At 43.3% G+C, this 14,139-nt stretch overlaps 1 protein-coding gene across 1 annotated transcript; it reads left to right on the plus strand.

Annotated features, from left to right (window-relative positions):
• Nucleotides 1–6,127: 6,127 nt before the first annotated feature.
• LOC101962018 (alpha-1,3-mannosyl-glycoprotein 4-beta-N-acetylglucosaminyltransferase-like protein MGAT4E) lies at nucleotides 6,128–10,418 on the plus strand. The gene is made up of 2 exons (XM_040277717.2): nucleotides 6,128–6,230; nucleotides 9,103–10,418. Exons 1-2 carry the CDS (start codon nucleotides 6,128–6,130, stop codon nucleotides 10,266–10,268), a joined length of 1,269 nt encoding a protein of 422 aa, XP_040133651.2. The 3' UTR covers nucleotides 10,269–10,418.
• Nucleotides 10,419–14,139: the final 3,721 nt, after the last annotated feature.

Genomic DNA, 14,139 nt, shown 5'->3' on the forward strand with positions numbered 1-14,139 from the left:
ATCAAACCGATAATAATAGCAGGGCCAGGACTAGAATGGCCATCTTTGTACCTGCCTTTGATCTTCCCTAAACACCAGGCTGACTGTTCTAAAGCTAAGGAAAAAGGACATAGAGGCCTGATCTCAAGTTCACTACCAGCTGCCCCATAAACTGTCAATATCCATTATCTCCTGCTATGCTACAGTGGCTTCAAATGCTGACTCATCTCACCAGGCATGGTGGGCGGCACGTGGCTGTAATCCCAGCAATTCAGGAGGCTGGGGTAGGAGGATCACAAATTGGAGTCCAGCCTCAGCAATTTAATGAGACTGTGTCCCAAAATAAAACATTAAAAAGAACTGGGAACAGGGGCTGGGGATTTGGCTCAGTGGCAGAGTACTTGCCTCGCACATGTAAGCCACTGGGTTTGATCCTCAGCACCAAATAAAAATAAAGATATTGTGCCCATCTATAACTTAAAAATTAAAAAAAAAAAAGAACTGGGGACATAGCTCAATGGTAAATCACCCCTAGCTTCAATCTCCTATATCAAAACGACAAAACAAATAAAACTCAAATACTGCCAAGTGCAGTGGTTCATGCCTACAATTCCAGTTACTTGAGCACCCAAGACAAAATCACAAGTTCAAGGCCAGTCTTCACTACTTAGCAAGACCCTGTCTCAAAATAAGAGAATTGAGTGGTGGCCCATGCCTATAATCCCAGCGACCTGGAAGGCTGACACAGGAGGATCACAAATTTGAGGCCAGCCTCAGCAATTTAGTGAGAACCTGTCTTAAAATTTTTAAATGGGCTGGGGATGTGGCTCAGTGTTGTAAAGCATCCCTGGGTTAGAGGCCCAGGACCAAAAAACAAAGACCTCAGTGCTTTCTGGGGCCTAACAAATACACTAGTGAAGTCAGTCACATAGAGTCTATGGAGAAGTGAGAATGCATGTCCAGCTACTGCTCAGACCATCACTGCATAGACAAGGGATTGCACCAAGTTCCAAGTTTTCCATGAGAAGCCAATTATTTAGGCTTTCATGTAAGCAATGCCAATATTTCAATGTTCAATCTTTATTCACATTTTTCAAAGACAGCAAAAAAAAAATATATATATATATATATATATATGGCTTTAGTTTGACTATGTTCTGTGTGGAACCCACTCCCTCTCCACCTGCCAGCAGCCACCAGTGGGAGGATGAGTTTGAGTCCTTTAGCAGAGACAATGGTTGCCAAGGGACCGCCTGCTGAGCCACAGGGAGAGAGGCAGGACCAGAGGTGCCTCAAGTCCCATTCTTATCCCAAGGGGTTCTATTCGTGCTCCTTGGCCTTGAGGAGGACCCTGACTTCCAGCTAAGTCAGAGTCACACTAAAAGTGGCAACTGGCACTATGTGGCAGGTGTCCTACCCATAACAACTATGTTGGTGAGGAGCCTAGAAGATGTCACAGGTTGGATTTTTTTGTTTTGTTTTGTTTTGAACACTATGGATTGAACCTAGGTGTGCTTAACTACTGGGCTACATCCCCAGATTTTTTTTTTTTTTTTTTTTTTTAAGACAGAGTCTCGCTAAGTTGCTTAGGGCCTCACAAAGTTGCTGAAGCTGACTTTGTTTGGGTGCTAGAGAGCAAACCCAGGGCCTTGTGCATGCCAGGCAAGCACTCTATCAACTGAGCTATATCCCCAGCCCCTGAAGCTGGCTCTTGACCTTGGGATCTTCCTGCCTCAGCCTCGGAAGCGTTGGAATTACAGGTATGTGATACCACCCCCAGCTAAGCTTTTTCATATTTATTTTTCCCCTCCCTGTTTTTTTTTTTCCCCCTCCTGCAAATCCCTCAGAGAAGTGGGAATCTGATGGCAATATCCAGAAAGGTTCTCAGAGTGAAGAATCCAAAAGCAAAACCTAGCTGGAGTTTAGAAATAAGGGGAGATGGGGCTGGGGATGTGGCTCAAGTGGTAGCGTGCTCCCCTGGCATGCGTGCGGCCCGGGTTCGATCCTCAGCACCACATACCAACAAAGATGTTGTGTCCACCGAGAACTAAAAAATAAATATTAAAAAAAAAAAAAAAAGAAATAAGGGACTGACAGCAGAATACATCAGACACTAGAAAGGCAATATGTCAATCAATGGAAGGGTAACTGATGTGAAACAGCAATCTGTATACGGGGTAAAGTTGGGAGTTCATAACACACTTGAATCAAACTGTGAAAGATGATGTATTAAGAACTGTGTAATGTTTTGAACGACCAACAAAAAAAAAAAAAAAAAAAAAAAAAAAAAAAAAAAAAGAAATAAGGGGAGATGGGGGCTGGGGATGTGGCTCAAGCGGTAGCACGCTCGCCTGGCATGCGTGCGGCCCGGGTTCGATCCTCAGCACCACATACCAACAAAGATGTTGTGTTCACCGAGAACTAAAAAATAAATATCAAAAAAAAAATTATCTCTCTCTTTCTCTCTCCTCTCTCACTCTCTCTTTTAAAAAAAAAAAAAAAAGAAAAGAAAGAAGGGGAGATGGACCTCTCAAACATGAAGGGAAAGAAAGTGGTGCTGGCCTCTCCGGTCACAAGTGCTAGTTCTTCATACAAAAGAGCTAACATTTATTGAGTGCTTGCTATGTGCCAGGCATCTTTGTAGGGATGATCTGTTTCCCTCTTCGTAAAAACTCTTAAGGCCATCGCTATTATCTTCTTTTGATATATGAGGAACTGGGGTTCACAGGGGCTGAGTCATGTGGCCAAGGCCACATGGACAAGAAGTTTAGCAGAACCAGATTCTGGCCCAACTCTCTAAATCCAGAATCCAAGCTCTTAATCATCATGCGTCTACTGCCCTTCTCTAATACTGCCCAGGCCTCCTGGCACTGCTATGCCTCCAACACCTCATGTGGTATTTGCTGAAGAACAAATGATCCCTTACTACTATCAAAGGGTTCCTAATAATCAGTGACTTGATAAGAACTGTTGAGCATGATTGTACTATGACCAGTATGATTCCAAGTGCTAGTTATAGCATTGAATAAAACAAAGTCCCTATGCTTCAGGGGTTTATATTCTAGATGCCACTGTGCCTACTGATTTCAAATTTTAAAAGATCTCAGACCATCCATCCATAGTGTAGAGGATGGATTACAAGAGAACAAGGGTAGAGGTGAGAGACCAATTAGAAAGTGGTTGCAATAGCCCAGGCAGGAGGTGATGTGAAAGGGTCAAATTTTGGGGAAAATGATAATAGGTCTAAATAGATTGAATATGGGATGCTAAGAAGAGAGAGGCATTAAGGATAACTCCTAGACTTTTTTTTTTTTTTCTGAGTAATCAGGTACATGGTGGTGCTGTTTACTAAAAAGAGGGAAACTGGGTCAATGACTCAGGAAGTAAGCAGAATCTATAGTTCTATTTTGGTTTTGTTAAACTTGAGATACCTCTTTGATTCCAAGTTTATACACACACAAAAAAAATGTTGAAATACCTCTTACTCATACAAATGTTTATTATTTTATTATTATTGTTAGTATTATTCCTCTTATTCACACAAATGAATAATCAAATTGGAGCTCAGAATGGGGGTCACAATAGGAGACAGGGCTGGAGATAAGAGTTGAGAGCACCAGGCACAGTAGTGCACACCTGTAATCCCAGCAACTAGGGAAGCTGAGGCAGAAGGATCACAAGTTCAAAGCCAGCCTCAGCAACTTATCGAGGCCCTCGGCAACTCAGCAAGACCTTGTCTCTAATAAAATATTAAAAAGGGTCGAGTGAGATGGACACCATTACCCTAGGTACATGTGTGACTGCATGTATGGTGTGACGCTACATCATGTACAACCATAGAAAAGTAAAGTTGTGATGCAATTGTGTATGATGAATTAGAATGCATTCTGCTGTCATATATACCTAATTAAAATAAATCAATTAATTAAAAAAAAAAAGTTTTGGGAGTTACCTGATATACACAGACAGCCACTGAGCTACAGACACTTATATGGCACCTGGGTAAAATCACCCAGGGAGAGTGTGTATGAAGAGAGCCAAGGACAGAGCCCTGGGACCCCTCTACCCTGGCAGGTTCGAAAGAGGATGAGGCAGAAAGGAAACTGGGAAGAAAGGTCCAGTGCAGCAAGAGTGGGTGAAGAGAAAAAAATGTTTCAAGGCGGAGGCAGTGATCAGCATGTCAAGGCTGCAGGGAGGTTGCGTGGGATGAGACAGAAGGTGAAAGGAAGTGGGCAAATCAAGAAAGGCAACACTTTCAAGGGCTATTCCGAATAGAGTTTCAGAGCCATGGGACAGAACTTGAGAACATGAATTCAGGGAGGCATTTTGCTTTTTGCCTCCCCTGCCCCCCATTGGGAGATAAATCTTCTTTCCATAATAGTGGGAGTGGTTCACTAGAGAGGACAAAGGGGTCATCCAAAAGAGAAAGGATAAATGCAAAGAGCTTGAGGTTGAGGGAGTGGAAGTCCAGGCCAAGTATGTCTGGAGCTGATGGCAGAGAAGGAAGGAATATGGCAGAGCAGCAAGGAAACAGAGGACATGGGGAGGGCAGCGTCGGCGAGTCTCTCTCCCATTTTCTCTGTTGAAAGATACAGTAATATCCGGGCATGGTGGTGTACCTCTGTAATCCCAGGGCCTTGGGAGGCTGAGGCAGGAGGATCATGAGTTCAAAGCCAGCCTCAGCAAAAGCGAGGCTCTCAGCAACTCAGTGAGACCCTGTCTCTAAATAAAATACAAAATAGGGCTGGGGATGTGGCTCAGTGGTCGATTGCCCCTGAGTTGAATCCCCTCCTCGCAAAAAGATACAGTCCTACTGCAGCTGATCTTGACGGTGAAAGCAAATGAATAGCTCCCAATTATGAAGCATAATCTTCTCACATGTAAGTCCTGAGCATGCGTCCCTGTGATGCTAGGGAGTAGGTGGCAGGGACACAAGAGGAGCATCACAGAGGGAGCTGAGCTCAGGGGTGGAAACCAGTGGAGACCCCAGATGGCTGTGCTCAGCCTCACCCTCTGTTCTTTACTCACAGTGACTGACCCTCATCACCCCTGCTCCTCTTATTCTTTCTCTGCTCCACCTTCCAGAAGTCTGTTGATCCCTGTGGGCCAAGTGAGAGCAATCCTCCCATGTGACTGGTCAACATGGCAAGCAGGACAGAAGGGACACAGCTATGTCTGTGGGGGTGAAATCCTTTAACTGACATTGTAAAGCCTTCTTATTCTTCTGGAAGGATAGAAGGGAAGATCTAGGCATGGGCAGGAGGGGAAGAGTCCTCCAGTTTTACATGTTGACATCTTTTTTTTTAACATGTGGACTTTTTGTTACAGGACCCACATCCCAACGCAGCAGGTACAATGTGGGGGTCCACCAGGCGATGCTTCCTAACCTCAGTGGGGATCCTGTGGCTCTTCTTCATTTTGAAAATCCCTAGGGAAATTGAAGATGACCAAAAGATGGTGACTATTAAGGGCCAAGTAGCAACCCTTGCTCTCAGTTTGGGAATTGGGGATGTAGTTTGGGAATAGTGAGGACTGCCGCAATCTGACTGGGCACAAAATAACCGAGCCACCATGCCTTGTAGGTTCAAACAGGAACTCTTTATTCCCCAACTCTCACCGGCACTCTACCCACACTTCCCGGGAACACACTCCCTCCACCCAGCTCCGGGCGCCAAATCTCCGGGCGACAACTAAATGGGAACTCTGAAATATCAGGCAGCAGGATCCGCCCTAATCCCTGAGCCACCCTAATCCCAGAGCAGGGTCACCTTTCAACCATTCCCCCTAGCAAAATGCCAGGTGTCATTCCAACTAAACTGTGGCTCTCAACAAGGACAAGCAGATTCCCCAAAGCACCTGGGCTTTCCTTTTCCCTGTACCTTTCCACCAGAGAACAGGGAGCTCCAAAGAGAATTGGGGTATGGATCTGGGCCCATTAGTCCCTAAAGAAGCTGCATGTATTTTTTAAAGAGGGAATGAAAACCGCTTGGGCCCTGGATCCTTTGACTCATGACTGGGACATCCCGAAAATATGCTGGAGAAGGTGGCCCACTCCACCACTTTCCCTAGAAAAGCTTATGGGTCACCCCTGGAAGGGGGGTACGTTTTCTTTTTTTAAAGAAAGGAGGTGTATGCTTTGCCTTTGTCGATGCCCCAGGAGACCAGTAGCAGCCGTAAGACCCCGAGACCACTAGAAGACTGGCAAACCATCACCTTCAAATATCTGGAAAAAATCCAACGCAGAAGAAAGAGTGAGTGTTGAGGAGGGGAAGGATGGTACCAGGCAGTAGGAACGTAGGGGAGGTAGGGAGGAAGGAAGCGAGAGGAGGAGAAAAGGCAGGAGAATTTCAATCTGGCAGACAATTCTCTCCCCACTCCCAAGGCATTTACCTATCAGGAGTAGGAGAAGAAGGAAAAGATAAATAAATATAGACTAAATATGTCAATCACATAAAATATTACTGAACATTACACTGTATTTACTCTCATCCTCAAGAGTGTACCTGTTCATATTAGGTAAACAACGAAGAGCATGAGTCTCCTTATTTTATAGAACTTAATATTTGAGTTTGCAATTATGACTGATAACCTAGGAATGAATGACTATGTGGCTCTATGCAGTGGTGCATGGCTGTAATGCCAGAAACTCCAGAGGCTGAGGCAGGAGGATCGCAAGTTCAAGACTAGTCTCAGCAATTTAGAGAGACTCTAAACAACCTAGTGAGACTATCTCAAAATGAAAAATAAAAAGGCTAGGGTTGTAACTCAGTGGTAAAGCACCCCTTGGTTCAATCCCAGTACCAAAAAAAGGTATGAAGTATTAAAAAGAAATGAATTGAGGTTGAGGTTATCTATATGCTTAGGTAGAAAAATAATAAAATACATAACTGTGAAAAAAGTTGGAAGCACTGGAGAGGAAAAGATAAAATATTTATAAGAAGGTGGTGCAATCATTGGATAAGAGAACATTTGGATCAGAAGGGGTCTTAACCTGGCATGGTGGCACATGCCTATAATCCCTGCAACTCAGGAGGCTGAGGCAGGAGGATCACAAGTTCAAGGTCAATTTGCCCAGGTTAGCAAGATGCTATCTCAAAATAAAAAGCAAAAAAAGGGATGGGGTTATAGCTTAATGGTAGAATGTCCCTGGATTCAATCCCAGTACCATGAAAAAGGGAGGGGGATAGTGTGTGTCTAAGAATCACATAGTCCAAGTCCCTTGGCTTTATGGACTTAGAACTAAACATACAGGTGAAAGGACTTGTTGAAGACCACAGTTGGTGGCACAACTGGGACAAGAACTTTGGGCTCCTGATTTCTAGAGAAAATCCATTTTCTAATACACTGTTTTCAAATAAGACTTTTGAGAATATGAACTGGGTAAAAAAACAAAACAAATCATAATAACTATAATAATATCTATTATTTATTGAGCACATAAACCATATGTCTCAAACTTTAAGGTTTAATGATTCAGAGGAACCCTTAGGGACTTAGCATCACCTAGCCTAGTACTCTCATGTGTATATGTCGTCTGGTGTTATTTTTTTTTAATATTTTTTTTAGTTGATGATAGACCTTTATTTATTTATACATGGTGCTGAGAATCTAACCCAGTGCCTCACATATGCCAGGCAAGTGCGCTACCACTGAGCCCCAGCCCTGGTGTTATTATTAAAATGCAAATTCTGAGGTAAAGGGCAAGATTCTGGATGTCTAGCTTGGCATGATGGTACTTTGCCTGTAATCCCAGCTACTCCAGAGGCTGAGGCAGGATTGCAAGTTCAATGCCTGCTTGGGCAAGTCAGTGAGACCCTGTCTCAAAAGATTAAAAGGACTAGGGAGCCAGGCACAGTGACACATGCCTGTAATTCAGAGGCTCAGGAGGCTGAGGCAGGAGAATTTTGAGTTCAAATCCAGCCTCAGCAACTTAGTGAGGCCCTAAGCAACTCAGTGAGACCCTGTCTCTAAATAAAATACAAAAAAGGGCTGGGGAATGTGGCTCAGTGGTTGCATGCCCCTGGATTCAATCCCCAGTAACAAAAAAAAAAAAAAAAAAAAAGACTAGGAATATAGGTCAGTGGTAGAGTACCCCTGGGTTCAACCCCTTGTACTACAAAATAAATATATAAATAAGATTCTGTGTGTCTAATAAACTTGTAGATGAGGCCCACATTTCTGGACTAAGAACCGCACTTTGAGTAGTCATGATATAAACATCACCCCTACCAAAGGAAAGAAAAGATGAGAAATAGGATAGAGAAGAGAGAAGGTCCTCAATGACATCCCCATCTGCACTTTATTTATTTATTTATTTATTTATTATTTATTATTTATATGTAACAGCAGAATGCATTATAATTCCTATTACATATATAGAGCTCAATTTTTTTTTAGAGAGAGAGAGAGAGAGACAGAATTTTTTTAATATTTATTTTTTAGTTTTCGGCGGACACAACATCTTTGTTTGTATGTGGTGCTGAGGATCGAACCCAGGCCGCAGGCATGCCAGGCGAGCGCATTACCGCTTGAGCCACATCCCCAGCCCTAGAGTTCAATTTTTTATATCTGGTTGTACGTAAAGTATATTCACACCAATTCGTGTCTTTATACATGTACTTTGGATAATAACGTCCATCACATTTCACCCTCATTAATGACCCCATGCCCCCTTCTTTCCCCTCCTACCCCTTTCTCATGATTGCTCCCATGCTCCCTCTCCCTATCCCACTATGAGTCAGCCTCCTTATATCAGAGAAAATATTTGGCATTTGGTTATTTGGGATTGGCTAACTTCACTTAGCATTATCTTCTCTAACTCCATCCATTTACCTGCAAATGCCATGATTTTATTCTCTTTTACTGCTGAGTAATATTCCATTGTGTATAAATGCCACATTTTTGAAAAATCCATTCATCTATTGAAGGGCATCTAGGTTGGTTCTACAATTTAGCTATTGTGAATTGTGCTGCTATAAATATTGATGTGGCTGTGTCCCTGTAGTATGCTGTTTTTAAGTCCTTTGGGTATAGATTGAGGAGAGGGATAGCTGGGTCACTTCTTTTGACAACCCTCACTTCCACTTGTACACTGATAATTGTCCCTATTTTACGTCTCCTTAGCATGGCTCACAGTGGGGATCTCCTCAGCGTCACAATGGACTCCGAATGCCCTCTTGTACACATTGGTCTCCCTGTACCAAGCCTCCTCTCCGGAGGAGGAGAAACACCTCACTGTACTGGTCCACCTGGCGGATTCTGACCTCTTCTGGCTCAAAGAAACCATTGCCCAAATTTCAAGACTCTTCAGTCCACAGATCTTGGCCGGGCAGTTGCTACTGATCCACGCTCCATCTGATGTCTATCCCTCTGTGAATGGCACCCAGAATGAGGCCAGTCGAGAGGAATTGTACTCCAAGCAGAACGTGGATCATGCCTTCCTCATGAGCTTTGCCACAAATCTCTCTACTTACTTCCTGTTAATCGAGGACAATGTCTTTTGTTCCCCCAACTTTGTCACCCAAATCCATTCACAGGTGGCCACCATGAAGTCCAGTCCGTGGGTGATACTGGAGTTCTCGGACATAGGCTTCCTTGGCAAACTCTTCCACAGCACGGACCTCCCACTGCTGGCCCATTTCCTGCTCCTCTTCCACCAGGAGAAACCCCTTGACAAACTGCTCCTTCATTTCCGCACCCTTATGGTCCAGGAGAAATCAATCATCTGCAGACCATTTCTTTTCTATTACAGGATGTCCCACCCCACCTTTGATGACAACCAAAAGGCCACACTGGATCGGGAAACCGACCCTTTTGGTCCCGACAACCCCCCTGCTGCCGTTTTCACAGATATGACAGTTTCTAATGTCCACTTCCCCTGGGAGGCCTACACTCTGGATGAGTCCTACTTCTGGACGCACGATGTTAATGTAGGGGACCACTTGACCGTGATCTTGAACCATCCATCGAACTTGACAAAAGTGCAGGTGATGACAGGCTCCATCATGGAGGGAAAGTACGCCCTGAAGAAGGGGCAGGTGGAGCTGGGCTACGACCCCGAGGGGATGCCGCAGTACTGTGCCTCGTTTTTCGTGCTGGGCCATCTGGTGGAGGGCCAGCTGTCTCAGGAGATAGTTCCAAAAAGCATGGGACACCAAGTGAACTGTGTGAGGCTGGTGGCCAAAGCCAAACAGGATGGGGGCCTCATGATCAGGCACATCTACCTCTGGGAAGAAAAGGCCAAGAAGGAAAAGCTCATCAGAGACGGCCGTACATCATTAAAAGTATGAAAAAATTGAAGTCATGAAGCCATTTCCTTCTAGCCTGTGTGAGTGACATAGGAAAGGTACAAGGGAATGATGAGGAAAGGGGATCACAAGCTCCAGACAAGCCTCAGCAACTTAGTGAGACCCTGCCTCCAAATAAAATGTGGGATCTGGGGGAGTAGCTCAAGGGTAGAGTGCCCCTAGGTTCATCCCCAGTGCTCCGTCTTTACCCTGAAAAAATAGGCAAAGGATTTGGATAGACAGTTCTCCAAAGAAGATAGCAAATAAGAACATGAAAAAAATGTGTTTCATGATCATTCGTCACTGGGAAGCTGGCGCAATGGCGCTTACCTGTAATTCCAGCTAGTCAGGAGGCTGAGGCAGAAGGATCACAAGCTGAGGCCAGTCTCAGCAATTTAGGGAGACCCTGTCTCAAAACTGGGATTAAAAAGAAATGGGGATCTGGTGCTAAGGTTGTGGCTCAGTGGTAGAGCACTCACCTCTCATGTGTGAGGCACTGGGTTCAATCCTCAGCACCACATAAAAATAAAGGTATGGTGATCACTTACAACCAAAAAATATTAAAGGGGGGCTGGGGAGATCTAATTCAGAGGTAGAGTGTCCCTAGGTTCATTGTCCAGTACCAAAACTCCCTCCAACCTGCCCCCCAAAAAACAACAAAAATGAAATTCTATTGATACTCATCATGATGGCTATAATTGAAAAACAAGGTAAATTAAAACTACTCTAAGATACCATCTCACTCCAGTAAGAGTGGCAGCCATTAAGAAGACAACAATAAGTGTTGGCGAGGATGCGGGAAAAAGGCGCACTCATACACTGCTGGTGGGTCTTCAAATTGGTGCAGCCAATTTGGAAAGCAGTATGGAGATTCCTTGGAAAAATGGGAATGGAACCACCATTTGACCCAGCTGTTCCTCTTCTCAGACTATACCCAAAGGACCTAAAAACAGCATATTACAGGGACATAGCCACATCAATGTTTATAGCAGCACAATTCACAATAGCTAAACTGTGGAGCCAACCTAGATGTCCTTCAGTGGATGAATGGATAAAAAAAAATGTGGCATTTATACACAATGGAATATTACTCAGCAATAAAAAATAATAAGATTATGGCATTTGCAGGGAAATGAATGGCAAATTATGCTAAGTGAAGTTGGCCAATCCCCCAAAAATGCCGAATGTCTTTTCTGATATAAGGGGGGTGACTCAAAATGGGGTTGGGGGGGAGAGCAAGGGAGGAAGATTACCTTTAGATAGGGAATAGGGGTGGGAGGGAAAGGGAGGGAGAGGGGAATAGCATAGATGGTGAAAGGAGACCCTTATCACTATACAAAATACATGTATGAAGATGTGAATTTGGGCTGGGGATGTGGCTCAAGCGGTAGCGCGCTCGTCTGGCATGTGTACGGCCCGGGTTCGATCCTCAGCACCACATACAAACAAAGATGTTGTGTCCGCCGAGAACTAAAAAATAAATATTAAAAAAATTCTGTCTCTCTCTCTCTCTCTCTAAAAAAAAAAACTTTAAAAGAAAAGAAAAATGAAGATGTGAATTTGGTGTCAACGTACCTTATATATAATCAGAGATATGATAAATCATTGTATAATGGTGTATGAAGAATTGTAATGCAAAATAAATTTAAAAAAAGAAAAACAAGGTGATGGAGCTGGGGTTATGGCTCAGTGATAGAGTGCTCACCTAGCATGTGAGAGGTTCAATTCTCGACAGTAAAATAAAAATAAAAGCCCATCAACCACTAAAAAATTTATTTTTAAATAAAAATTTTTTTAAAAAGATGGTCTTGGTTGGGCTGGGATGTGGCTCAAGCGGTAGCGCGCTCGCCTGGCATGCGTGCTGCCCGGGTTCGAGCCTCAGCACCACATACCAACAAAGATGTTGTGTCCGCCGAGAACTAAAAAATAAATATTAAAAAAATTCTCTCTCTCTCTCTCTCTCCTCTCTCACTCTTTCTTAAAAAAAAAAAAAAAAAAAAAAAAAAAAAGATGGTCTTGGTGATGTACACCTGTAATCCCAGCAACTTGGGAGGCTGAGGCAGGAGGATCACAACTTTGAGGCCAGAGTGGGGAATTTAGGGAGATGTTATCTCAAAATAAAAAATCAGGGTTGGGGATGTAGCTCAGTGTAGAGTCTCTGGGTTCAGTCCCAATGCCACATACACACAAAAAGTGCTGGTGAGGATGGGCACCATCATATATTTCTGGTATAGCGCTTTGGAAAAATGTTTAGCAGTTCCTCAAAATGTTAAGCAGAGTGGCAATATGATTCATCAATTTCACTCCTAGGCTTCTACTCAAGAAAATGAAAACCAACATTCATGCAGACTTCTACACAAATGTTCATAACATAATAACCCAATACACAGGACTATCAGCTGATGGAAGATAACAAAGATGTGGTACATCCTACAATAAAATATTATTTGCCAACAAAAAGGAATAGAGTACAGATACGTGCTGCAATGTGTACGAGCCTTAAAGACATCCTGCTAGGTGAAAGAAACCAGTCTCAAAAAGCTATGTGCTACAGGATTTGTTTATATGAAATGTTCAGAATACAAAAATCCATAGAAATAATGCAGATTAGTGCCCAGGGGCTAGAAAAAGGTTGGAATGGGAATGACTGGTAATTAATACAGGGTTTCTTTTTGGTGTAGTTAGAATGTTCTAGCATTGTGAATGCTTGTACAACTCTGTTAATAAGCTAAAAAAAACATTGACTTGTGTACTTTAAAAAATGAATTTTATGGTATGTGAATTATATTTCTTTTTAAAGAGAGTGAGAGAGAGAGAGGGAGAGTGAGAGAGAATTTTAATATTTATTTTTTAGTATTTGGCGGACATAACATCTTCGTTTGTATGTGGTGCTGAGGATCGAACCCGGGCCGCACGCATGCCAGGCGAGCGTGCTACGGCTTGAGCCACATCCCCAGCCCGTGAATTATATTTCAATAAAATAGTTATTTTTTTTAAAAAGCCAGGCATTTATACCTGGGCAATTACACATCTGTAATCCCACTGACTCAGGAGACTAAGGCAGGAAGATTGAAAGTTCAAAGCCAGGGCTGGGGATGTGGCTCAAGCGGTAGCGCGCTCGCCTAGCATGCGTGCGGCCTGGGGTTCGATCCTCAGCAGCACCACATACCAACAAAGATGTTGTGTCCGCCGAGAAAAAATAAATAAATGTTAAAATTCTCTCTCTCTCTCTCTCTGTGCCCCCCTCTCTCTCACTCTGGAACTTATTATAAAAAAAAAAAAAAAAAAGAAAGTTCAAAGCCAGCCTTACCAACTTAGTGAGGTCCTAATTAACTTAGCAAGACCCTGCCTCACAAATAAATAAATAAATAAAGGGTGGGGGGAATTGCTGGGGATGTGGCTCATTGGTAAAGTACCCTTGAGTTAAACCCCCAGTACCAAAAATAAATATATAAAATAAATATATAAACAAAATTATCATAGAAAGGACTGTAGAAGAAAGTTAAAGGGCTTTTGGTTTTTGTTTTTTAATTACCCTGATGACAGCAGGGACTTGATCTTTGCAGAAGTTTTAGGAGGACAGCAAAACGAGCCCTGTGGTATTTTGGAAACATCACACAGGTTTCCTGTGAATAATATTAGATCAAAAGTGTCAGGTTGGGGGCTGGCGTTGTGGCTCAGTAGTGGAGTGCTTACCTGGCACGTGTGAGGCACTGGGTTTGATCTTCAGCACCATACAGAAATTAATAAAGTATTGTGGGCTGGGATTGTGGCTCAGCAGTAGAGCACTCCTCTAGCATGGGTGGGACCTGGGTTTGATTCTTAGCACCACATTAAAAAAATAAATAAAGGCATTGTGTTGTGTCCAACAAAA

This window comes from Ictidomys tridecemlineatus, chromosome 10 (genome assembly GCF_052094955.1).
Source record: "Ictidomys tridecemlineatus isolate mIctTri1 chromosome 10, mIctTri1.hap1, whole genome shotgun sequence".
In the NCBI taxonomy this organism is placed as follows: Eukaryota; Metazoa; Chordata; class Mammalia; order Rodentia; family Sciuridae; genus Ictidomys; species Ictidomys tridecemlineatus.

Bases quoted from the DNA above. Each gene is read 5' to 3' on its own strand.
- LOC101962018 (XM_040277717.2), top strand. From the start codon at position 6,128: ATGCCCCAGGAGACCAGTAGCAGCCGTAAGACCCCGAGACCACTAGAA. The intron at 6,231-9,102 runs GTGAGTGTTGAG...ACGTCTCCTTAG, and splicing joins AATCCAACGCAGAAGAAAGA to CATGGCTCACAGTGGGGATC.